The 26,436-nt window shown below is 27.6% G+C and overlaps 1 protein-coding gene across 1 annotated transcript in view; it reads right to left on the bottom strand.

Moving 5' to 3' along the window:
• Positions 1–3,197: 3,197 nt before the first annotated feature.
• LOC119677628 (homeobox protein homothorax) overlaps positions 3,198–26,436 on the bottom strand; it is a 91,257-nt gene continuing 68,018 nt past the window's right edge. The window contains exons 5-7 of the mRNA XM_038089059.1: positions 21,344–21,394; positions 7,153–7,338; positions 3,198–4,471 (exon numbers count right to left, since the gene is read on the bottom strand). Coding sequence (XP_037944987.1) covers positions 4,394–4,471; positions 7,153–7,338; positions 21,344–21,394 — 315 coding nt within the window. The 3' untranslated portion in view covers positions 3,198–4,393. The remainder of the gene's footprint in view (positions 4,472–7,152; positions 7,339–21,343; positions 21,395–26,436) is intronic.

Consider the following 26,436-nt stretch of genomic DNA (forward strand, 5'->3'; position numbering starts at 1 on the left):
TTGTAACAGAATACAGGTGTAGTTGTAATAAATGATGTTTTATGTTGATACTCATGTTCCATTGTTTGTTGAACTTTATCCATTGTTTGTCTTAGTGTCGAAATCGTACTCCTCCAATTTAGAAATCAAAATCCTTCCTTGTATACTTCATTTCTACTTTTATTCCCTCAGAAGTAAAAAAAATTTGCTTTCATTTTTGAAATATATTATTCATATATTTTTATTGGCTAAATTTTCTCATTTTCTTCATTAATCAGTTATTATAATTATTCTCATTAAACTTTTTTTAATTTTTGTTTTAATTTTTAGTATACATACAAATATTTATTATTATATAATTAAAAATATTTATTACATTTAAAAATGTAGATCGTATAAGTTGTGTTTTCTTCCTCTTATTATTATTTAAATTATTCATTTTTTTATTTTTTTATCAATATTATAATTTATATATATTTTTTTTGTGTAGTATTTTGATTGCGTTTTAATTACAATTTTGCTAAAAACTAACTTTAAATAAAATTAAAGTTAAAAAAAAAAATTTTTTTAATAATAATAAAAAATAATATAATTCGCTCTTAAAGAAGTATAAAATAATATTGTATATACTGACGTCACATACACCAGGTTGTACATGCAACTATATAATATGCATTTTTTTTTAATTTATAATAAAATATCACCTAAAACAAATTACGTATTTCAGTTGCCACTTCTTGAGTAAGTGGGTTTTAGTTCGTTTAGTTAAGTTTTCTTTTATACCTAATTATAATAACATAATAACAATAATAAAACACAATTTATTATATATATATTGAAAATAAAAATAAAAATATTTTTTAACAAAGCAAAGCTTTTTGAACAATTTTCTCATTTTCTCGCAATTTTTATTAAATAAAACATTTAATTTTAAGCTAAAATAATTTTAAAAATATTGGCCATTCTTTTTTTTAGTAAGTATTATTTTTTTGTTTTTATTTTATGAAATTAGTTGAGTTTTTTTTTATATTAATCTTTTTTTTTTTGTTTAGTAATCCTTAATAGCTTAGCAGCAATTTTAGACCACATTTTTTTAGTACACTTTAATTTTAAAGACAAAGTACAACAACTATTTTTTATATATATTTTTCATTTAATTTTTTTTCGACATACAAAAGCTTTAAACTTGAAGCTTCAGCAAAAAATTAAAAAAAAAAAATAATAATTGCTTTAATTTATTTATAACGCGATTTTTAACTTTATACATTTTGATTTTTATAATTATTATTATTATTATTATTTTTAAAATATTTACTTTGAGTTTAAACTTAATTTTATAAAAACTAATATTAATATTATTATTCATTATTCGCCCATATAGCTTTTTAATTTTTATTTTTATATATACTTTAAGCACTTGAGCTTAGTTTTACTTTTAAGTACAAGTTTTCAAACATTTTGTTTTATTTTAATTTAAAAAAATAAAATGTTTATTGTTACATTTTTATGTATAAATATATATATAATATTTATATTTACTAGGAAATCGTATATACTTTTGTGTAACAAGAAAGTCGACCAAAAGTAGTATGGCGTCGCTTAAACTTGACCATTGAATATGGCAACTCTGCAGCTTAGGTTTAAAGTTTAAGTTTAACTTTTTTTAGTTTAAGTTTTCTAATTAAAATTTGAAGAGCATAAGGAATTAAAGGTTTCAAGATTTTAGGATTTTTTCTTTAAGTAACTTTTAAGATTTAAAAATTTAAAAACATATTCTTATAGCAATAAGTGTTATTTTATAGTAGAAAGGAAAAACTAAATGAAATTAGAAGGAAACATATAAATATTTTAAGTTTTGTTTTTAATGTATCGTATACTTGCATTTGAACTTAAGTTTTTTGAATTTACTATTTAAATATTTATAACTAACTGTATACAAATTTTATTTTAATTCATATATAATATATTTTACATATACTTTTTTATTGGTATAACCGAAGACATTGTTATAATAAAACGGAAGAATATGTACAAATTAGTATAGATGATAAAGAAAAAAAATCAAAATCGAAATAAAAAAACTGTTAATAAACTAATATAACAAATAATAAAAAAAAAATAGACAAACTAAAAAAAAATTAAATATTGTAAACAAAAAATAAAAAAAAGAATAAAAATATTAAAAATAATTTAAGAATATAAAAAAAAATTAAACAAAAAGGTTGAAAATTTAAAAGTAAAAATTATACGAGTAACTTTTAAAATTTTTAAAACTATATTAAAAATATTAAGGACATAAGTAGAAACATATTTTAATAATGTTTTTAAAAATATACTTCAATAATCTAATCCAAAAATATTTAAAACAGATTTCGAAACACTTTAAAATAATAATTTCAAAATTATATAAAAAAATATATTTTCGAAAATATTATTTGAGCAGTATTTTTAAATAAATTAAAGAAAACTTTTTAAAGTAAATATAAAAACAAGAAAATTATTTTTATATATAGTAAACAATGTAAAAGAAATAAGTTTGGTATATATTTTTTTTTCATTAAAATGAAGAAAATAAAATCAACTAATTTAAAAAAAAAATATTTATCGATAAAAAAATTAATAAAATAAATAAATTAAAATTTAAAAAAAAAGAATAAAAAATGAAAATTTTGTTTAAAAAATATAAAAATAAATATTTTATATTAAATATTTTTGGCAAGTTGAACAAAAAAAGGACGTGTTAGTTTTGTTATATATTATGTATACGATTATACATAACACATAGGTATACATTATTCTATATATAATTAAAATTTTATTTTTTTAAGAAAAATCGTATACATTGGTTTTATTATGTATTTGTTGGGTTTTAAAAACATTCAAGTTTATGAACAATAAATAAAAATATTTTTAAATTAGCATTATTTATAATATTTAATATATATATATATATAGAGTTTATTTATACCTAACCGCTAATTTTAGTTATAATTACTTTTTAAATATTTATATGTATATATATATATATAAAATTTTATTATTATTTTATAAACTTTTATTGTTAAATTTAATTACGTATATTTGTTTCCACAATTTGTTTTAGTTTGTTGCGCCCTCAAACCTATCTTAGACCTTTAATATAATAAACTATGTAAACTAATGCTTTCTTTTTAATATACACATTTATATTTTTTATTATTATTTAATATATAAAAAAAATTATATATTTCGTATGCAACTTGTTCAGTCATTAAAGAAAAATTACGTATATCGTTCTGCATTGCTGCATTTTTACTACTTTTTTTTTTACTAAAATTTAGTAGTAAAATTTAAGCACATTTTTATTTGTTTTTTTTTTTTGCTTTTTTATTAAATCATTATAGAAAAATGTATTATCTATAATTGTTCTTGTTATTTTATTAGCAGGAGCTTTGAATGGAAAGTAACACTTTTCGAAGAGAGTTCAAAATACTAAGAGACTTCTTGTATTATAAAATATGGTTAAGATCTGTTGTTCGTTTAGTGAAATAGTAAAGTACTAAAAAAGTTGACATTAAAAGTCGATTTAAAAATCATTTTTAATAAAGTATACATTCATAAATGGCTTCAGTAGAAATCCTGAAAACTTTAGCAAGGAAGACACAGATATGGTTGCTAACATCACTATTAGACCATATTTTTAAACAATAATAAAATATATTGAATATAATAAAAACAACAAATTTAATAACATTGAATTGTAAGTTTACAGGTAACTAGGCCAATTTTATAACAGAGAAAGCTAGTACCATAGAACTATTTCTTTTGCTATATCTGAATATATTAAGCCTCACTAATTATGCAAAGCTCTAGGCTAACTGTGCTAAGCTGTGGATCCGTAGAGCAGTTACTTTATATAATCTCTTTTGTTTATTCAGTAAATCAGTAAGACTGATTTCCATTAGTTGTTAGGGAGAGTAATAAGAGCTAGTAAGAAGAATTAGTAACAAAGAATTGTTAGTTAACATGAGGCATATCAAGTCAACTGTTATATATATACATGTATAAATAGCTATTGTTTACAGAATAACAAGAATATTGCATATTTTCTATATACTAGGATAATTGTTAATGCAACTTACTGATTAATAGCTAATAGATAATGTTAATTAATTGTTAAAATCTTTATAGCTTTATAATCAATCCAAAATTTTGTTAGTCCTTTACTATTCACAACGACAATACCTTAGTCTTAGTTTCTCAGTACTTTTTTCAGTGTTTTTTTTTTTCAAAATTACTTCCCTTGTTTTTTTTTTCACTTTTCTCAAACACTTATCTTCTTTTATATACTCCATATATTTTTTAAAATACATAAAGACTTCATACAAAATGGTTTTAAATTTTATTTAAATTTTTAAAAAACCTTATAAACACACTAAAAGTCCGCTTCATTCTTAATACGATAATTTCGGTAAGTTTGTTCCAAAGGTGAGAATTGTGAATTGCTATTGTCCTGCTCTCATCAATATTGCAAAATTAATTTTAAAGAAGAGAAAAAATCAAAAAGAAAAACATTTAAATACTTAATAATATGTACTACCCACTTCAGTAGCAAAATTGAAGGGACTAAAAATTGAGGAGCCCAAAAAACCGTTTCTAGAAAAATATATCAAATACCTAAAATGCCAACACCTCTGTGGCATTTAAACTATTTACAACAAAAAACAATAATTGTTTTAAAAAAGAAATGTTAAAATTTGCTAGAAAATGTTTTTTTTATAAATTTTAAAAATATTTAAGAAGTGCCATGATTTTTTAAAGTGTATTTATGTTGCAATGACATTCGTAACTGTTGAAGTTTTCATTAACTAGTCAAGTTTTTGGTAACCAGTTGTTTGTTGACATTTAAAGCAATAGTTAACTTTCTAAATAGCGAGTGTATTCATCTAAAGTACTAGTAAATTTATATTAAAGAAGTTTCCAAACGATTAAGTAACTTTTCACTGCTAAAAAATTAAATGAATATATTTTTTTTGCAATAAATTTTTCTCAACTTATTTGCAATTTACTAGTTAACGAAAAAATATACAAAAAAATATAGGGTTTGAATTTGCTTGATAAAAATCAAATTAGTTATTGGTCTAAAGAAAAACAGGCAGTTACTTATTGTCAAAAATGTTTACTTGCAGCAGAGAATATGTAACTTAGTTCTTACTTTTCAACTAAATTTAGTGATTATTGACTTAAAATCTATTCACTGACAAAAAAAGTTTAGAAATACCATAATAGGCAAAAAGTTTTATAAAAGACTTTTGCTAATATAATTGTTGCACTTGACTTCAAATCAATTCGTTGACAACAAAAAAACCTCGCTGATATGATACTGGCTTTTAATGTAAAATTAACTCGTTGACAAAAAAAAATTCAATGATATAAAATAAGCAGATATTTATTAGTACTTTTGTTAACCGACTAGTAAAAAAGTAACTCGCTAAGTACTTTGCAAGCAAAGAAATATTTAATAATGAACGAGTTGTACTTTAAAACTAACGAGTTATTTTATCGGTTAAAAAAAAGCCTTGCCTTTATGTCAACAGAATTTATTTACAAGAATATCATCAAAGCTCCTACATAAACCAAGGGTTTTAAACAGACAGCTGCTTTCTATAAATGAAATTTACTAGTTATACCAAAAGCAACTAGTTTCAAAAGTCAAATGAAACAATTAGTTACTTTCTGTCTATGAAACAACTAAATATTTCACTAAACAGTCACTTACTTTTTGTCAATGCGCTACACTTTATGAGATGGCAATTAAGTTTGAAAATATTTAAATTTGTTAATAATTTGAAAGTATTAGTTTTGTTTAAATGTGCTAATATCATATTAAAATTAATTGGAAAAAAAAAATAGAATTATAAAATAATAAAATAGTTTAATGTTATTTAGTATATAAATATATATATATATATAAAATATATTGGCGAGCTATATGGGCCTCTTGCAAAAACGAAGTTCTTTTTCTTTTCAAATTTTACTCAATTTCTTGGTTTTGTGCTTCACTTTAGTTTAATAATTTTAACTTTTTTTAAGTTGTGGTACTTTTTCTATTTTTTGTTGTTATTACGTTATTTTTATACAAAATTTCTATTATTTTTGCTAAATTTTTATGCAAAAAAATTAGTTTCGTTATTGGAATTCAATTTTTGTTTTCTTTCATTTAATTTACAAATTCAATAAAAATTTTTAGCAAAAATTTTTCTCAACAAAATTTAAACAAAAAACAAAATTTACAACAAAACAATTATTTCTCTCAGTGCACATAATTCCCAATTATTATTTTTGTTAACAAATGTTTTTTTTTCTGTTCTTGTTTTTGTTTTTGTTTTTGTTTTCTGCACTGTTGAAAATTTATTGCTGCACGTATAGAAACAATGTGTATGTGTGTGTGCGCCATATTTGGGACTTTTTGTTGTTGGGAAATTTGTAGTTGTTTGCTGGTTGGTTGGGTGGTGGTGGGTGGGCGTTAGCTTAAAATTACTTTTTTTGTCTGCTTTATGGGTAGACAAAATCGTAGTAAAAATTCTGATTTATGTACTTTTAGCAAAATTGTGTTTTTTGCGATTTTACTAAATTTTTTGCTAATCTTTTTTTTGAAGGTTTGAAAATTTGTTTGACTTTTTGGCTTGCTTTTGTTTAATTAAATGGGACAATATCCACCAGATACTTTTACGCGCTTGTTGTTGTTGCTTTGGGAAATTTATTTTGTATTGATTGAATAAATTTTTTTTAAATTTATTAATTTTTTTGTTTGTTTTTTTTTTTTGGTGTTTTGTATCTGTACGTGCGGCAATAGTTGAGTTGTTGTAATTTTTCTTGTTTTTTTTTTTTTTTGTTTAAATTTTGTTGATTTTTTATGCAATTTTTGTTAATTTTTATTTTTGTTTGGTTTTTAATTTTGTTGTTGGTTTAATTTACAATTTTTTGTGGCCATGTTTCAAATTTTGTTGTTTTAAATTTATGCAATTTTATTTTATTGTATTATTTTAAAGTTATTTTATTTTAATCCCAGGGCATTGTGAGCACCCGCTTCGTTTTTGCAAGAAGGTCGTTATCGTACTACGAACATGGGTGCACCACCGCATTGTAGCTCGCCAATATAGGACCATGTGCTCCCGCGAAGGGGGTACTCACAACGTCTGGTGTACTAGCTCCATCGGTGTGCGATGTCGAATCGGCATTACTTCTTCCTTCACCATTAGCTGAACCTAATTCTGGTGGTTTGGTGGTGTCCCGTTCGTCAATCACTAAATCTATTGGCATTTTACCCTTTAAACATGAGATATATCGATGACAGAAATTATCGCATAATTCATGTACCTGCAATTGTACAAGCAGAAAAGAGAAGACAACACATTACAGATTTTGTTTGTACGTATTTTTTAAAAATTTTTTTAATTTTTTTTGTAAATAAAATTTTAATTGTTTTTTAATGGTAAAAAAAAAATAAATATACATTAAATTTTAAAAAATTTGTTTATAGAATTTTGACCTTTAATTACTTTTGGGTACTATTTTTTTGTAAAGTGATAACTTCTTTTATAAGACTTATTTATGTGTAAGCCAACGAATGCTTTTATGCATGATCTAGTTCTTGTATTCTTTTTTTAAGGATCCTATGGTTTTTGAAGAATATATCAAGTATTTTAATTTGTATAAAATCGATAATTATCAAAAAAATAACCTAATACAATAAAACGTTGGGTAAATGCTATTTGCGGGACACTGTTTAGGTTTTTTTTCATTTTGTTAAATTAAAATTAATTTTAATTTATACATAACATAAATTAATTATAAATTTGTGATATATGATTCAATTATAAGCATTATATATAAATTTAAAGAATAAAAAAAAATGCAATACACAAGTTTAAAGATCATAAAAATTGATTAAATGTAAACCTTATAATTATGTTTTTTTGTAAACGATTTTAAAAGAACACCCTTACGTTGCTTATAAAAACAAGTTTTAAAGTTATAAAGCATCATTAAGTCATATACGAAAACCAAGTCAATGAAAATACTTTACGAACAGTAGCTGTGTCACGAACATTAGCTGTTTGTGAAACTACATCCATTGATGAACTATTGCATTCCACCCTGTCCATATATATTCAAAAATTTGGGAAGAAAACCGGAATGAAGATATATGTTATATAAAACTTTTAATGTGAAGAAATATTCATATTAAACATTAGTGCTACAAAAAGGATTAATATAATTAAGCGAACTAACATCTAGGTCATGTCGTGAAAATGTGTCAAGAAGTTTCCGAGAAAAAGGTATTTCAACTTGCTTAGAAATAGATTATGTCATCGTTAAAGTTATCGAAGAGAGAAGCTGGCACTAACATCCAGCTGTTTGGCTGGCTTAGTCATGTCGTGAAAATGTATCAAGAAGTTCCAGCGAAAAAGGTATTTCAACTTGCTTAGAAATAGACTATGTCTTCGTTGCAGTTATCAAAGAGAGAAGGCTCTTCACTTTCTCTGACATCACATCCAAAGAAGACAGGTGATGATTTTTTCAGTTCTGCTACTGTATCCACTTTTTTGTCTCTCTCTCTTGCGCTGTCTCTCAATGCTAGCAAGTTACAATAGACTGCAGAGGAAACGAAAGATGATTCGGATAAAAGTTTTAAATTGAGAAACTACTAAAATTTTATTTAAGTACCCTACACTAATATAAAATGCATCATAAATTTAATATATTGTTAAAATTCCATTCCTAAATAAGCCATAAAGTAACATATAAAGACATATGCAAAGATTCTAATTCAAAATATTAAATCAAGATATTCAGTTCAAATTGATTAAATGCTCTTAAAATGCATATCAACTTCCATTATAAAAATATCTTAAATATTTATGTTTTGAAGATAATAGTTTTTTTATAATTTTTGTAATATTGCAATTGCATTCTTGCACTATTTAAGAACGGTATGTTACATATATCTATATAACTAAACATAAATACATACCAAAGTACTATAAGCCAATACGTCAGCAAGGAATTTCGTATGAAGTACAAAAGGTGACTTAAGGAAATTAATCGACAGTTATTTCAGAAATATCTCCATATAAGCAGTGCATAATGCAGCGGCATTAACTGATTTATTGCGTGCATAAAATGGCAACAAAATTTACAGATACGTACATTGATCCAAACAGTTAATGACAAATGGGCATATATAAGTTACATATAACCCATTACACATATTACCACCCAAGTGTCAAGCACACAGAGAGTATAGCCACACATAAATACATCAGTAAAAGCATGTTTATAAGACATAACATGTCACATGCAACATTGACAAATTAATCAAAAATTTATTATGAACAGATAAAATGGCAGCACAAGTGGCAGGCAGTGGCAGTACGTCGTACAGCTGAAGGAAGTTTAAATTGAACTCGAAGTGGTATAATATTGACAATAATATGCAGCAATAAGAGAAGAAAGCGAGCCAATACAGCACAGCACAGCACAATGTAGATATCCGCTTGCAGTACAAAGATGTCTATCAACAAATGCAGCACAGCTTCATCAATGAATGTATGGCAATGGCAACAATGCTGCTGCCATTGTTGCCGTTGCTGTCGGTGTTGCTGTGCTCGCACCAAAAGCCATAAACATATCAATTCAAAATTTACGATTGCGATTACGTTTGCATGAGACCGGGAACTGTACACATATAAATAAATACGTATGTATGTATGTATGTATGTATGTCTGTATGTATGTATGTATGTGTTATATGTTTATGTCAAAGTGTTGCTGTAATTATTTAAACATTTTAACTTAATATTATTTTTATTATCATTGTTATGATTTTTATGATGTACGTGGTATGTGAGTAAAGTTAAGTGATATGCTTGCAAAATGTTGCCAACATTTATGTTTATACACAAACGTATCACAGATAAGCTGTATACTATACACTACAACCAATTACAGGTAGACTGGTAAGCTGTAAATTGATTTGTAAAATATTTATAAATTTTTTATGGTGCATGTTGTTTGATACTTAAGCAACAAGTTGCTTGAAATATATGCTAAATAATAATTACAATAAATTAACATTAATGGCAAAAGTAAAATGTGTACAAATTGACACTCAAGCTGTGGTAAGGCTGTTCGTAATTTTACTGTTATCGTTATTTAACTGTTATTGTTTTATTGTTCTTGTTGTTGTTTTTGTTGTAAATGAAAAATATTGTTAATAATTACATTTATTGTTGCTGTTCGTTAAACGTTGGTAGCAGCAGCAATACATTTGTATGCATTTTAACTGTGCAAGGTTTTAAGTTCAACTTAAAGCAGGATTGACCCAGTCTCAAATGTTTATTTATGACAGTGGAAAAGTGCCACTGAGCGCAGTTATAGCGTATAACAGCCAGCCAGCAGTAACATACATTGGAAATTGTAATCAAAACTAACTGTAGTTTTAGTATATATTTAGTGTAGATTTAGTATTAAGTTTTGTTTTGTTTTTTTTTTTTTTGATTAATTTTTTTATAGTTTTGGTGACAATAACAGTGACCGCAACCGTGTTGCAGCAGCAGGAAATCTGACACAAGCTGTTTTAAACATATTGCAAGCTACAGTGCAACAAGCAATGCTTTTGCTATTTTGCAAACAAGACAAACAAGATTTTTAATGCAACAACAACAATAATGTATAAAATAAAAAAATTATACAGAAAAAAAAATCAAAATAAAAACAAATTTAAAAAAAAAAATTAAATAATATTTTTTTAATATTTTTTTAATTGGCTTAATAAAAATATGTGTAAAATATTTTTTTAATATTTTTATATTTTATATAGTTTTAAACATACAACACATAAACAATATTTAATAGTTAATAAAAAAAATAATTATTATTATTGAAATTAATATTATTAAAATAAAATATAAATACATATAAGAATTTAAAAAAAAATGTATACTAAAATTCAATTTGAGAGACATACTGTGTCAGGCCAAACCCCGGTAAAATTTAAAAAATATTGACTTAATCTTATATATATATTTATATTTACATTTAGATCGGAATAACAAATTATGAGGCTTAAATTTTATTTAAAAAAAAATGTAAAACAAAAAATATTTATTACTAAAATACATAATATTGTTGCCATTTCTCTATTAATTTTCCTATAAAATTATATTTATATAAATCTTTATAAATATATCCTATCTTTTGATATAGTCATAAAGGCTTTTAAAAATGCTTACATTTAATTTTTACACATATTTGCATACGCAACATAAGTTGCTTACGCACTCATATGTATATAATCTCAGTTATGTATATATACATGCATCGCTACTACAGTAGCCATACTACTAACTTGAGTTTAGAGCTTTTACATGTGCTAAGTGTTTTGGTAGTGAATTTTAATGTTTATCGCTTTTATTTTATCAAGAAAACGCATTTTTACAAAATACAACAATAACATTAACAACAACAAAAACAGTAACAGAAATAAACAACATGTTGCGCTAAGCACTCATCGTGTTGCGGCTATGCCTGCCACGTCCGTCTGCTGTGGTAACGTCAGTTTTCTTCTACTGACTTGGTTTTAAGTATGCGCCTGCATATTTGCCCTGAGGCGCACAAAACTTGACCCAAACAATACAATTTGAGTAGGATTTTTTTCTTTTTGTTTTTGTAATTCTACAGCAACTTTGCATATTGATACCAGTTTTCTGTTAAAGTCACTACGCAACATTTTTGTTTGGCTATCAGCCACAGCGGGCCTAAAATGCATTTGTTGACTTATGTGTCGCAGTTCAATTTACTGAATTTTGAGTAGTTTTTCAATTTTTGTTCTTTTTTCCTTCATTTTTTAGCTGTTTTATTTAATTTTTGTATTTCGCGCGCCATTTTTGCTAAGTGGTTTTTTTAATTTATTTTTTTTTAATACAAAACTCATTTGCATCTCATTTTGAGCAGACATTTTTGTTGTTATAATAGTACGGGCAAGGCAGCATGTTGCTAAAGTGTTGTAAGCACATTTATTGATAAGTTTAAAGCTTTAAAATTATTTGATCTACTAGCTATATAAGTTGTTTGTTAGCATGTATGCGCAAATACGATAGATCAAAGTCTGTGGAACTTTGATACCAAATTAGAGTTTATAACCCTGAATTATTAACAAAAGTACTGCAGTATATTAGTTGGCAGTTAAACAAGACACTATAACGCATGCAAAGATTGTTAGAAACCGGACATAAAGAAAACTATGTAGCTTATTCTCTGTTTTTGTACTACTCTCTCAGAAACTCAAGTAATATTCAATGGTTCAATCAATATTTATTTCTGTTATTCAAATGGGAATGATTGCCGGCTTAATTTTAACCAAAACACTATGACAATTGCAGAAAATGTAAGAAATCAGGTATTAATATTACTATAAAGCATATAGTCTAATTCCTGTTCTCTTAATACTCGAATATTATTCATTAGAGCTAACAGTACTGAACTTCGTCCCTAATATTGAAGTGAACAATATGTAAAAATTCGAAAATAACACAATTTTCAAGTTAAGAAAGGTGTGTCATCATTAACTCTTCTTACGAACTCTATAGACATCTATAGAACTCTATATATATGTAGATATAACTCTATATAACTTTTTATAAATCTATATAGCTGTACAGACCAAACAGGCCTACGAATTTTAAAAGAACTATCTCTTAAAATCCTCTAATGACACGATTTTTATCTTATGTACTGTCTATCGTCACTAACTCTCTTTAAGAACTTCAAACGAATATATCTAAAGACCTAACAGGGATAAGAATTTTAAAAGAAATAACTCTTAATATCTCTTAAAATTCGCTAATGACACAATTTTTATCTTATGTACTATGTATCGTCATTAACTCTCTTGCATTTAAGAACTCTAAACTGATATATCTACAGCACTCTCAGGATCGCTATCTCCCAGACATTCTATATACTTTAAATCGTTTTAAATTGGAATTAGTATACATTGTGACCGAAAAGCTTTCGGAAATTCTCATTTAAAATTCGCGCGCTGTATATTTTTCGATATTTGCTAAGTTTATGTAGTTTGCCCAGCGCTGTCCTTAATGTACTATGCCCAATAATGAGCGCGATCTTCGGACAGTTCGTTTACGGCAGCTGTTGAAACCAGTTCACCTCAGTAGTGCGTTGCGAAAAAAACAATGGAAAAAAATATTGAACAAAGAGTTTGCATCAAATTTTGTTTTTCGAACGAAATTTCGTGTGCAGAATCGTTGCGAATGCTACAAAAGGCTTATGGGGAATCAGTTTTATCGAAAACTCAAGTTTATGAGTGGTACAAAGCCTTTCAGGACTGTCGTACGACCGTCGAAGACATGCCGCGTTCTGGACGACCTTCGACCTCTACCACCGACGAAAACATTGAAAAGGCAAAGGAAATCGTGTTCAAAAATCCTCATGTGAGTGTTAGAGAGATAGCACGAGAGCTAGGCATCGGTCGTGAGATGGCTCGTTTGATTTTGGTGGACAATTTGTGTATGCGACGTGTCAACGCCCGGCTTGTTCCGATTCACCTCAATTTGTTCAACATTATCAACGATTTTAAGGCCAAACATTCAATAAATACCATCGAACAGCCACCGTATTCACCTGATCTTGCACCGTGTGACTTTTTCCTGTTTCCCAACCTCAAATTACCACTCAGAGGAACGCGTTTTGAATCCATAGAAGACGTAAAACAGAATTCGCAGAGGGAACTCAAAGCCATACCGGAAAGCGCCTATAAAAAATGTTTTGATGATTGGAAGAAACGTTGGCATTTGTGTATCGCTTCTAATGGAGCATATTTTGAAGGAGATAAAATAAATATTGATGAAGATTAAGAATTTTGCGTTTTATTTATTTATTTCCGGAAACTTTTCGGTCACAATGTATATCAAATGAATTTTGCCCTTCACATTACTTTTTCCGCAACATAAAGCAATTTCTTTAATATATTATAAAACTATTACAATTATTCGCTTTAATTTATAAAAATTAGTTTACTTTAATTTAAAACAATTACTACAATGCCTAAAGCAAATTATTTGCCAAGTAAATCTTTTCACATAGTGCAATATTCCCATGACTGCAAATATTTATAATAGCAAAGTGGTCTATTCAGCTCTTTAAAATCTAACTGATGCTTGTCTTGATATTGTTTATATGCTAATATATATACGTACATACACCTGCATATATTTACATATGGTATCTTCCTCTACACATTCATGTACCGAAAATGTCAATCTTATCTATGCAACACATCGCATGCAACACGCATTTCAGTATGCGAAATAAATAAACACAATCTCAACGCTTGTATCTTTTCTATTACAATTTTTTATAGCAACACTTTAAGTAAAATATACATTCATTCAGATAAAAAGTTATTAAGTTCTGCTCATTTTAATTATAAAAATAATTAATTAATAGCACACCACATCCTGCTATATTAATGATTATTAATGATTTAGCATAATTGCAAGCGTTTATGAGAACAACTCAATTACTTTTCTTAGTGTAACTGAGATAGTGACTTAATGAAGTAAATTTAATTTCAAATCAAATCGGAAATAAATAAAGACAATATTAATTCTATATGCGATTTCCTCTAGCAAAGTAAAAATACTCTAATGTTCTTTTGAAATGTTGCCGCAACAAGTGTCGCTCAAAATGTTGCGAATGCAGAAGTGTATTCTGAGCAAATGTACTGTTAATAGATATTGTTTAATTGCTGGAATGTAATTTATTTTAATTTTATTTTAAATAAATAATTTATTTAAGTAAGTTGATTGAAAACATTTTTGTTTTAATTAATAAAATTAATTTTTTTTTCGATGGAATACTAAGAAATTCATATCAAAGAAAAACCAGTTTACATTGTGTGTCTCAAAAATCAAGTCAGTCGTACAAACCGTTTTAGACTCAAAAATAAAAATATAACAAAATTATTTACAAAAAAATTTATAAAAAAAATAAAATGAAATAAAATGTAAATATCGCGTAGTTACTAACAAATTCGCTACAAGTCTGAGATAAATACAAAGGCAAAAAAAAAATAAAAATACTTTTAAGCAACAAAATATTGTAGGATGATGACTTGACTTGACTGGATTGCATATAAATGATTTTTTTTGTTTGGTTATGACCGCAGATCTTTTAAAATTCGAAAACAGTAACAAAAAAAAGTAACAGAATAATAAGAAAATTTTATTAAATAAAAAAAAAAATTGTTGTTATTGTTTTGTATTGTTTGGTATTCGTATTCGTACTTCTCACAAGCTGTGAGTGACAAATGACAAAACAAAAACCTGTCGTGGGATGCGATAAAGATCGCTGGTCACACTGGATTGCATGCACAGCACTCAGGCTCAATTTCAGTTTCAGCTTAGAGAGCCCAGCTTCGGAGCATTGAATTCTTTTTAGCAAAAGTGAGCCAGAGCCAGAGCCAGACAATCTTGGCTTACATCGCCAGCCAAATAAAAATGTGGGGATAAAATATGCACTTGCATCCGCTGTATAATGTGGCTAAACTATGGACGAGACTATATACATATTAGCTGGCTGGCTGGCTATTGCTACAGGTAAATATTTTATACGATTTTTTGGTGGACATAAAAATGCGCTTGTTACTCTCATATACCCTGGAGTTTAACATTATTTTTATTTATTTACTTTTTTTAAATTTTTTTTTGATTCTTAGTACCTGGTTAAGTTTTGGACATGAGCAGCTGTAAAGCAAAAAGTGGTTCAATAGGTTATAGGAAATATTTTTAATTGATTTGCTTGCTGTTCTTTTCATACTTATTTTACTAAAATTTACATATAGTTCATAAATTTGTACACTTTCTGCTATTTAATGAACCTATAACAGGTTTTATTATAAATAATATCTTATGATGGCTTCTTTATATTATATTTCGCATTTCATAGTATTTAATTTAACGAAATAATGTTATTGCTTGAAGTTGTCTGTACACTTACAAGTCAGTATTTGACAGATTCGAGCATTAGGTGTTCTTGATACTCTATCCATTGATGAACTATTGTATCTTAGTCAGAGGGTAATGTGCCTATTTCTTTTTGCATATGTTACTTATTGCTTTGGAGTTTCTCCAATATCTCATTATCTGTTTCATTGCTTTATCTTATCCATTTTCGCACGATTCAAAATGAATATATAATGTTATCTTTTTCAACCATCTTATTCTATATCTTCTGGATCTTACGTTACCTTAGCATCCATTTTTATTTCTTACTTTATTATCTTTATGCTCTTATCATAATATCAGCAAATTTTTCAATTCATGTTATATTCTTTTCATTGCTTTTCATGAAATTATTGCTTCCTATTAGTAGCTTTCTTCCCACCACGATCTATTCCCTTTCATACCTCTTCCCAACCTTATGTTTCTCTTTCTATCCGGCTTTTATGAAAGAAGATACTGTTTCTCTTCCCATCTTTGAATTTCTCTTTCTGTCTTTCAGTTTGTCTTTCCGCCTCTGTTCCGATATCTCTATTTTTCTTAATATACCTCCCTTTCTCTTTTATTCCATCTTGTTTCCATCTCTTTTTCGCTATTCATTCTTTTTTTTTCATTCTTTTTTTTATTCTCTATCCTTTTATCTTTTTATATCCCTCCTTTCTTTACATACGTCTTACACTCCCTTTTATTTTTACTCTGTTTCTTTCTTTCTCCTTCATCTCTCTTTTTCTTTTTGTCTCTTTCGGTTTCTCTAGGTTTCTCACACTCTCTTTCTCTCTTCTGTTTCTTTATCTATTTGTTTTTTGACTATTTTTTTTTTAATTCTTTTATCGAACTTCTTTTTCAGATACCTTTCGCTCTACATCTTTCTATCTCTCTTTGTTTCTTTCTCTATGTCTCTTTTTCTATTTGACTCTCTCTTTCTCTTTTTTACTCTCTATGTCCATCTGTTTCTATCTATTTTTCTCTTTCTTTCTATTTTTAACTCATGTTTCTTTCTATTTCTCTCTTTTTTTCTATTGACTCCTTTTAAATACTTCATTTTTCATCTGCTTTTATCTGTTGTTTACTAAAAAATCAATCTTTTTTCTTTTTGGGATTGTGTTTCATTATCTATCATATTTCCTCTTCTTTATACTACTTAAGCGTTTATTTAAATATTGCTCTACTGATTTTAAAAATGTTTACGCATTTGCTCAGTTCTATACCCATAGATTTAGGAACTAGCCATATCTAAAGACTATGAAGAATATGAATTATTTCTTTTTAGCCATGACACAATCAGTGATGTTACACTGATAAAAAGTGTTAATATTTTTAATTCTTCCGTCATTTTGTTGTCTTATTAGAAGCTTGTCTTAATGAAGCAGACACTGAGCTGGAAATCTCATCAAATAACGAACTCTTAATTTGTCTTTAATTCGCCGCTAACTCGCCTCTAACAAACTAAAACAATTAAGAAACTTTCGAAGCAGCTTTGCTGAAGATACTTTCAGTTGCTTTAATTTATGCATTTTAATCTTATAAATTTTTTTCGTTAAAAATCTGCATAATTTTAAGCTTAATTCACTAATGAAAATCACAAGACCGACTTAAATGTGTGTTTTAATGTGAGTTTCTTTCGAAAATATTTGAATTCGGCGGTACCATTTTCCTCGATTTAAATAATTTCTTAGGTATAAAATTTTCAAAGTTATGCATGGCTAAGCAGTTCTCTAATTAATTTCCTAGCAGCGAACATTAATTTCGAGCAAATGCCTTTGTTTTCGAAGGGCAGACTTTGTGCAACAAAAGGTCGTAAACCAACGTGTAAGCTACACATTAGAAATAAATTGCTTAAAAATATATTTATAATTAGAAAAAAAAAGGAAAAAAACTCCCCTAAATAAACACAATAAAAAAGTAAATAAATTAGTTAATAAAAAGCAAATTAGGCAACATATAATTTTCGATTTAGTCAAAATAATTATAATAAAGTAGGTGTTGCTGTGAATTTTGTGGCTAACAGTGCATGAATCAAGCGGCTAAGCGCCAAGCAACATTGTTGCCGCAACGAAAGCATTAATGCATTGCACCAGGCAGAAGGCAGACGGTTGACGTTGAGGTTGAGGCTGAAGTAATGAAAAATGTTATCAGTGTTGAAAAAATCTTTAAAATTTGTTAATAAAACATTTTTATATAATGAAAAAAGAAGAAAAAATTTTAATAATTATAATAAAATGTTAAATTAATGCAAAATCACACCTCATGACTTTTATTTGAAAGCTGCGCTTGAATTTATATTTTATTTTTTATACTCCACTATTGAGTTAAAAAGTATTTTTTATTAATTTTTCTTGTGCTTCGCAGTGCGTAAATTTTTCACATAAAACAATAAAGCAAAAAAAGTTGCTATAAAGTCATAAAATTCTAATTTAAAATAATATTTGAATTATAGCGCATTTACGAGTAGAGTATCTTTCTGTAGTGTATTATTTGATTTTTTATTGTAGATAGAAAAACTCACTTCATGCCAAACAATAAAACAAAAAGAACAGGTGAGCATTTGTTTGCCTTTCCTGTGCTAAACGTCGTCGTACCAATGTATTTCACAGATATTTTTCATTTGATATGAAACGATAGTTGTTGTATCGCGTATCGCGTATCTCGTATCTCGTCGTCTATGGCAGACAAAATTTGTTTAATTGTTGCCATGAATGAGAAAATTATTTGTTTATGAAGCAACATAAAAGCAAAATAATCATAAACTAAAACAAAAAAATGTTGCTCTATGGTTTGTTTATGTTGTTGTCGGCATTGCCGCCTGTTTTGTGGACCTGAAGTTGGGGGTGGCGGCACTGGTGTTGGCTTTGTTGCATTTAACAAACAAATAAATAGTATAAAAACAATAAAAGAAAAAATGAAAAACAATAATAGCACTAATAATAATAGAAACAGGATGTTAAAATTACAAAAAGATAAAAATTCTACATAGAACCGATATCAAAGCTAGACAGAGAAATATTTTATGTGGCAGCACTTAAAATACACTTGTGCGGTACACACAAATATGCAGGAGGAAATGTGTTGTGAATAATTTTTGAATGAAACTTTAAATTTAATAAAAAAATCAATGAGTTCTTTTTGGTATTTAAAGTTTACTAGAAATATAAAATAAATGTTTCAGAAACATCGTTTTTTCAGAAACATATATCTCATAATGACTTTAGTCAACTGCTAATGACTGTATTGGGTACATTAAAATATTTTGCTTAAACTAAAAGATTTTTGACAGAAATTAATTTGTATAACTTAAAATCGTGAAACTCCAATTTTTCAGAACTAAAAAAAGTTATAAGTGACGCTAAAGCAGTAGACAAGTTCTAGGACACAAACAGTTATAGTGGATATGTTTTCCTTAGATACGTTTCGTTCATGTTTATATGGACACTTAACACAGTTCAGCAGCTCAAAATACGTTTTTTAAATACGCTTTAGAGTGACAGACATAAAAGTATCGACACCGTTAAGAAATACATTTATATATTCTCAACAAACTCAACCAGTTTACATTAACACGAGTTAATATATCGTATAAACAGGCAATGAACTGTTTACAAAAGAACTGCCTATCTAATGATAAGAGAGTTCTTCCTCAGCTGTTGGAGATTCCTTGAAATCAAAGGAGAATAAGAAGTGTCGATATAAAGCAGTCCTCTTAGCGCAGATCGGAATAGATCTTTTTCGACATAGTAAATTTAAACACCTAGACAAAAACCTAGACCATAAACACACTTTAAACAAATATTAAATTATCCTCACAACAAAACTTCATGTATATTCACATGTCACAAATATGTTAATGATCATTAAATATATAAAACTCTATAAAATTAAGGTCAATATATTTATCACAGTAAATCGTCTCTAATTTAAAATGAGTGCAGCAATAAATAGTATTTTGAAAACATTAATTTGTCAAGCACGATTTCAATGCTTAAAAACATAAATTACGGCAACAAAAATCGAGACTGAAATGCTAAGTTAGTCACAAGATTTTTTTTTTTTTGCAACATAAGTAAACATAAACACAGTCGAAAGCAACAAGTCACCAAAGTCACAGCAACACGCAAATAATTATTAGAATAAAATGCATAAAATAGACAATACATATCTATATATATATATATAAGTTTATAATATCATTGCAACTTAAATGCATGCAATATTTATGTTTACTTTAATTGGTAATTAATAATGTTAGCGAGCGTACATGAAGTTGTCAATAATGCTGTTGCAACAATCGCAGCAACATGTACTTAGCTGCTGTAATAAGAACAGACTTGAACCGATTTTAATTTAGACATTAAACATGATATCGTAACGTAACGTAACGTCTTAAAGGCAAAAAGTAAATCTCATGCTGTGACATAAGCGCAAATAAAATGTCAACACAACACAAGTGTTGTATGCAGCAACAGCCGCAGCACAGCAGAAGCAACGAATCACATCACACAGCGTACCCGCTATGTGTCACATGCAACACAAATGTATCTATAAGATACAATTTTTTTTGTATTAAATTTGTGCTTCATTGCCATTTTTATATTCTATGGTAACATAATTTTGCACTACAACAGTCTTGCAGTTAAGTAAACAAGTTAATGTTATAATTGCAACAAGCAGCAACATATTTAATTTAGCAATTGACATTTAACAATGTACCTTGAATTGCGCAATTATGTTTATACACATACACAAATGTATATATACATATATACGCAGCAGATTATGTTGCTTATGTAGTTTAGTTGACTCTGCGATGGTTTTTTTTCTGTGTGTTGGTTTTATTTTATTCTCATTGTTTAAATCAAAACAAGTTTCATTGCATTTAAGTTGGTTAACAGGTTGTCAATATTTGGTACAACCAACAGATACCCAGAATCAGAATCAATCCAACCGGATTGTCATATTAAATTAAAATTTTGTCATGATCGGAAGAGTTATTATGTCAAAAGCAAATACCTTGACTTGCTGCTGCTGCTGCTGCTAAGCAAATTGTTTAAAAGAAAACATGTTGACAAATTAAGCGAATACAGGGTTACCTAGCTACGGCGTATGCTAATAAGTCACTTCATAAGCTTTTTCTCGATAGAGGGGAAGAGAATGATGGAGCTTGAATAGAATATTTAATATATTTTGATTATATTTTCGTTTTTTCCATTGTCGTGATAAATTAAATTAATGAGACCAAGAAACTTGTGTATGCATTTTTTCTTTTTTCCTTTATTCTAATATAATTAATTTAAAAAAATTTTACTTACTTTTTCTAATTCTAGGAGGTGAAACCGAAGTACTTGTATTGCTTGCACCATCTGAAAAAAAAGAGATTGGTTAATTTTATTATTCAAATAAAGATAATTATAAATTAATTAAGTATATACATAAATTTCTTTTGCTATAATGTTTATTATTAGTTATATAGTTTATATATGCGTGATTCTATTGTATACAGCTGTATAGGTCCTGGTTTATAACTAAGTAAAATCTAATTACGCTGAGTATATCAGTATCATTATTTATTTAAATATCATTCTTTATGCATAAATATGCAAGTATGAATGCAGTTAGTTAGTCAAGTGAAGCGGTTTGGCCGAAGCCACACACTTTGAGTCGATAGCTTCGCAGCGATACCTAACGGATAGGTAGGTAGTGCTGGCTGGTTGAGATCATTCATAGATCTGATTAAGTCCATAGCGAGTGTAAATTAGAGACTGAGTCAAGTATACACTAATATAGCATGTATACTTTTTGTAATTCCAGTCTGTAGGCATGCATACGCAATTATGAATGTAGTTAAGTAGGTTGGGAAGGCATAGACCCAATAGGTCCATAGCGATAACAGTTAAGAGTTTTAAAAAGGTATTAGTGTCAGTTTTAAGTCAGGAACTAAGTTCAGTCCTGCAAAAGTGTTGGCAGCACCAAATTTCAACTTTTGTGAGGTATTTATAAAGAGAGCCGATCAAAAATAGAGAAGTTGCTTCAATATTTTTTTGATGCCCGTATGTATGTAACAACATATATAATATAATGAAAATATGTTGTTAATATTTTAATTTAATATTTTATGTAAATTTATTTATTTTTTTTTTGTTGTTTTGAATATTTTACTTATTTTACATAAATTGAGTTTTTTCTCAATTTATTTTTTTGGCATTATTTGCGTATAAATTTCTTTATTAAACCGCAGAGGGTTGGCGGAGAAAGCACTGACTGTGACATCAAATTGGTTTTTATCTCGAAAAAATGTTGCCAGAAGATGGCATTGCAAAGAAGAAAGATATTAAGGCTTTTGCCTGAATGTTTCATTTAAGCAGTTGAGGTATTGCAAAAATAAATACAACAAAAAAAAACAGCTTAAGCCAAACTCTCATTTAAGTTATTTTTATGGGCTTCATTCGGACCGCTTATGAAGAAATCAGCTTTTTGCAGTAAACATCTTATTTTTATACGATTTTTATATGCATAAAATTTTTCAGTTGCTTTTTTCTCGCAACTTTTGCAAAGCTTAGTCATTTTTAATCGCATTAAAAATGATTTGGAATTTCAGGCTAATGATGATGAGGCTAAAATATTAAAATATCTTTTTCTTTATAATTTTTTTATTTCAAGCATTTCTTTTTTATTCCATTTTTTTTTGATTTTTTGTTTGGCTTAACTTAAATATTGCTTGGTGCTAACAATAAAATTTAAACTGCATTGCGTGAAGCTAAGGCATGAAAATTGTTTGCAAGTGTGACTATCGTCGTGTTGCTGCAACACAGTATGCAGTATGCATCTGCAACATAGGCAGGAGCAGATGCATAGGAAGAATAAAGGCAACCACTGGCAGAACTAAACTCTACTCTACTCAACTTCACTAATTAAAGTGTCAACTTAACGCTTGACATTTTTATGATGCTAAAATCCCCACAAAAACCAAAACAAGTCAAACAAAATAAATTAAAAAATTAAACCCCAAAGTCATTAAAAAAAAACTCAATACGATAGAATGAAATTAAACTGTAGAAAAACTTTTACTTTTTTTAGTAAGTTTTAGTGCCGTTTTTTGTTGTTTTTTTTGAGTGTACGTTAAGTTTATGCTGTCACAGTTAAAATTGACAAGTTAAACACGCTGTAATTTTCTCACTGTGTAGAACCATAACAACATAATCACAACGCACGCACTTCCAGACGAATCGAAGATATCTCTCCAGCAATAAGAATCTCTTCTCCGCAGAAGAACGCCAAGCTGAGTGAAACGTTGTGGTGCAAGGCATATAAAAATTTTTATTACATTACCAGAACTAAAAATGAAACGTTAAATATGTGTTACTAAAATGCACATTTAAATGTTTGTTGCTAGCTGTTGTCTTACTTTTTATTGACAAACAGATACACTCATATGCCTACTCTGGTTAAGCAGATGCAATAGGCAGCTCAGCTGCAAAGATAGATAAATGGGCACACATATAGGCATGTACCCGTACACTATATTAGTAGAGGCAATCTTATAAGTTTTACGGACAGACAGCAAATTTACAAGCAAACAGAATTTACATCAGTAGCAGCCAAACAGACAAAATGATTTATGACACAAGTACGCAAGCGCACTCACTGCCAAACTGTCTGAGGGCTGAGTTCTGAGTTCTAGTGGAAAATATTAGGGCTCCTCTACTCTAGCCAGAGTCAAAGCAATATGGCAACATAACCACAGCAACAACTTTGGTTGCAATAAAATGTTTAGAATATAAAATGCATTTAATGTACTGACAGTATTTTTATTACTTAAGTTAAAAACTAAGTCAATAAACAAATAAATAAGTTAATAACATTTGAGAACATAACATTTTGATTTATATTTATATCATTGTCAGTTTCTGGCTTTTAATGTTTATATGCAAGTTGCTATTGTTGTAGGTGTTGCTAATCATAGTGAAATGCTTCTGTGGGATTTAGTAGAATATAATTTGCACTAGAAATTTATTTATTGTTTCATGAAAATATGAATTTTTAAATCGATTTTAAGAAAAAATTTTAAACATAATAGTATTATGTTTTTTTGTCCTTTTTTAAGTTGGATTTATAGAGAACCATATACATTTAGAATTTGCAATCTCAGAGACAAAACTGCTTACAACTAATATAATAATTATAAAAATAAAGTCATTAATTTCTTTTGCTTATAATCAGCGGTAGTTAATGTTTAAATTAAAAGCTGTTTGGATTTTTACATAACTAGTTCAAGACACTAAAATAACGAGTAATACGTTATAATTATATCAAAGTGACTTTAAAGGTAAAACATCTGTTAGCTAAGCTTTAAACAAATTTATTTAATATATTTAAATTAGCTTATTTAGCATTTTAAATCCTTATTATAAAAAAAATCTACCCAAGTACCACCCGAGTACTTTCCATAAAATATATGTGAATAACAGTTCATATTCCTAAATCTTCAAAACCATTTGAGTAATTAATAACAAAAAACTTTTAATTAAATATTTATCTGTTAATTTACAATTAATGTACGTAAAAAAGTGTGGTACTTATTTATAATTACATTAACGAGTAATCGCAACTAATGGTTAACAATTTTAATTACACGTTCTTAAATAGTTAAATAGTTTTTATTTGTTTAAACAAATCGTAACGAGTTAATTGAAATGCGCTTTGATTAATGTACGTTTCTTTAACAATTTAGTTTGATTATTATTTTTCTTATATGAATTCTTAAAATAATTGCATAAAAAATCAATTTATTTGCTTATTGCTTTTTATTTTAATTGCTTTACTTGTAAATGTCATTAAAGAGTTTACTATGGCAATTATATGGAATAAAAGTAATGTTCTTGTTCATTGGCGCTGACAGCACTTAAAACTTTGAAAACAGGTCTGACATTAAGACATACTAAAAATAGTAAAAAGATACTTTTAATTAAAAATATCATAACTAAATATTAAATATGCAAATTATGAGAAAATAATTTAAAAATGGTAAAAAAAAAATTGCATAATAAGTTTTTATTGCAAAAACAGTAGTAGGAGTTTTTAACTAGATTTTTATAGTAGTTACCTATATAATGTATGTGTAGTATTATTAGAACATATATATGTAGATGTATATGTATACCTATGCGGAAATATTACAATGGAGCAATAGACAATAGAGCAGAGAACAGTTAATTAATAAAAAGATATGCGTAAATGAAGTTAGATTAGTCAAACACTGGAATAACCGATTAAGATCGCTTTTTCACTGGAAGAGCTAACACAAACAAACTTATCGGATCTCCTCAAATTCACCTGGAAAACCAGATGAACCAGACATAACGCAACTCGCCTACATCACAATGGGCAATATATGCCTCTGAGTGGTAGTGCTGACAACTTTCAACGCTCGCCTTCTGAACCTAACCCAACCTAACAGTTTAAAAACATTAGAAATCCGAGACCGAAATTAGAACCCGCGAAGTACGTGATGAAAATAACAACCATTAACAATAGTACTCATTGAATGATATATGCAGAACAACTTTTAACAGTGTAAGATTTAAATGAATCTCTTCGGCTTAGATTCGTGGCAGGATAGCCAATAGTTTTCTCGTTATTTGAAAGACTGAACCTCTTAGACTTTAATTCGTGGCAAGATTTAATTCGTCAATAGTTTGATCTTCACTTAGAGTGTCATCATAATCTAACGTGCTGTTCTAGCATTCTACAGCACTCCAAATAAAACTCCAAAATAATTCAACAATTATGAGATATTATTACTATTGAAAAGAAGGAATAGTGCACTGGGACGTAAAAGATCTATTGTGTCCCTTAGTCGGATTAGAGTGTTTCTCCAAGTCCGAATTCTTTAATGAAAGACAGTATAAAGCCTGTCCACTTATGCATCAGCAACAGGTACTCCCGAAGCACATGGTATGCAGTTTCGCTCTCTTCTCTAAAGTATCTGCTGTCTGATTAGATTGAATTCTTAACTTCGATAGGTGACCGGTCATTTTGAGTTAATTTCATTACATGATTAAGTGGTTATATTACATAGCACAAATAATATGATTTTGACTGTTTTGCTACCTTATATAGAAAAAATAATATACCTTACAATCTTATAATAATGCCTTAACAGCAACTATTTAAAGACTTTCGTATAACATTTTAGCATAGTAACTAATCTGTGGTATAATCGGTTTTTAATATATATCAACTAGTATTTCTAGGGAGTTCATCTGCAAAGTATATACACCAAATTTTCGGAACTATTCTACATTCCCTAAAAACAGTTTTAAGCTCTATATATAGCAATTAAATAAACTATAAAGCCTTTCATTTCAAAGTAAAACATCAGTAAAGCAATTCACTGAATTATTAG

The sequence above is a fragment of the Teleopsis dalmanni genome, chromosome 2 (assembly GCF_002237135.1).
Source record: "Teleopsis dalmanni isolate 2A chromosome 2, ASM223713v2, whole genome shotgun sequence".
In the NCBI taxonomy this organism is placed as follows: Eukaryota; Metazoa; Arthropoda; class Insecta; order Diptera; family Diopsidae; genus Teleopsis; species Teleopsis dalmanni.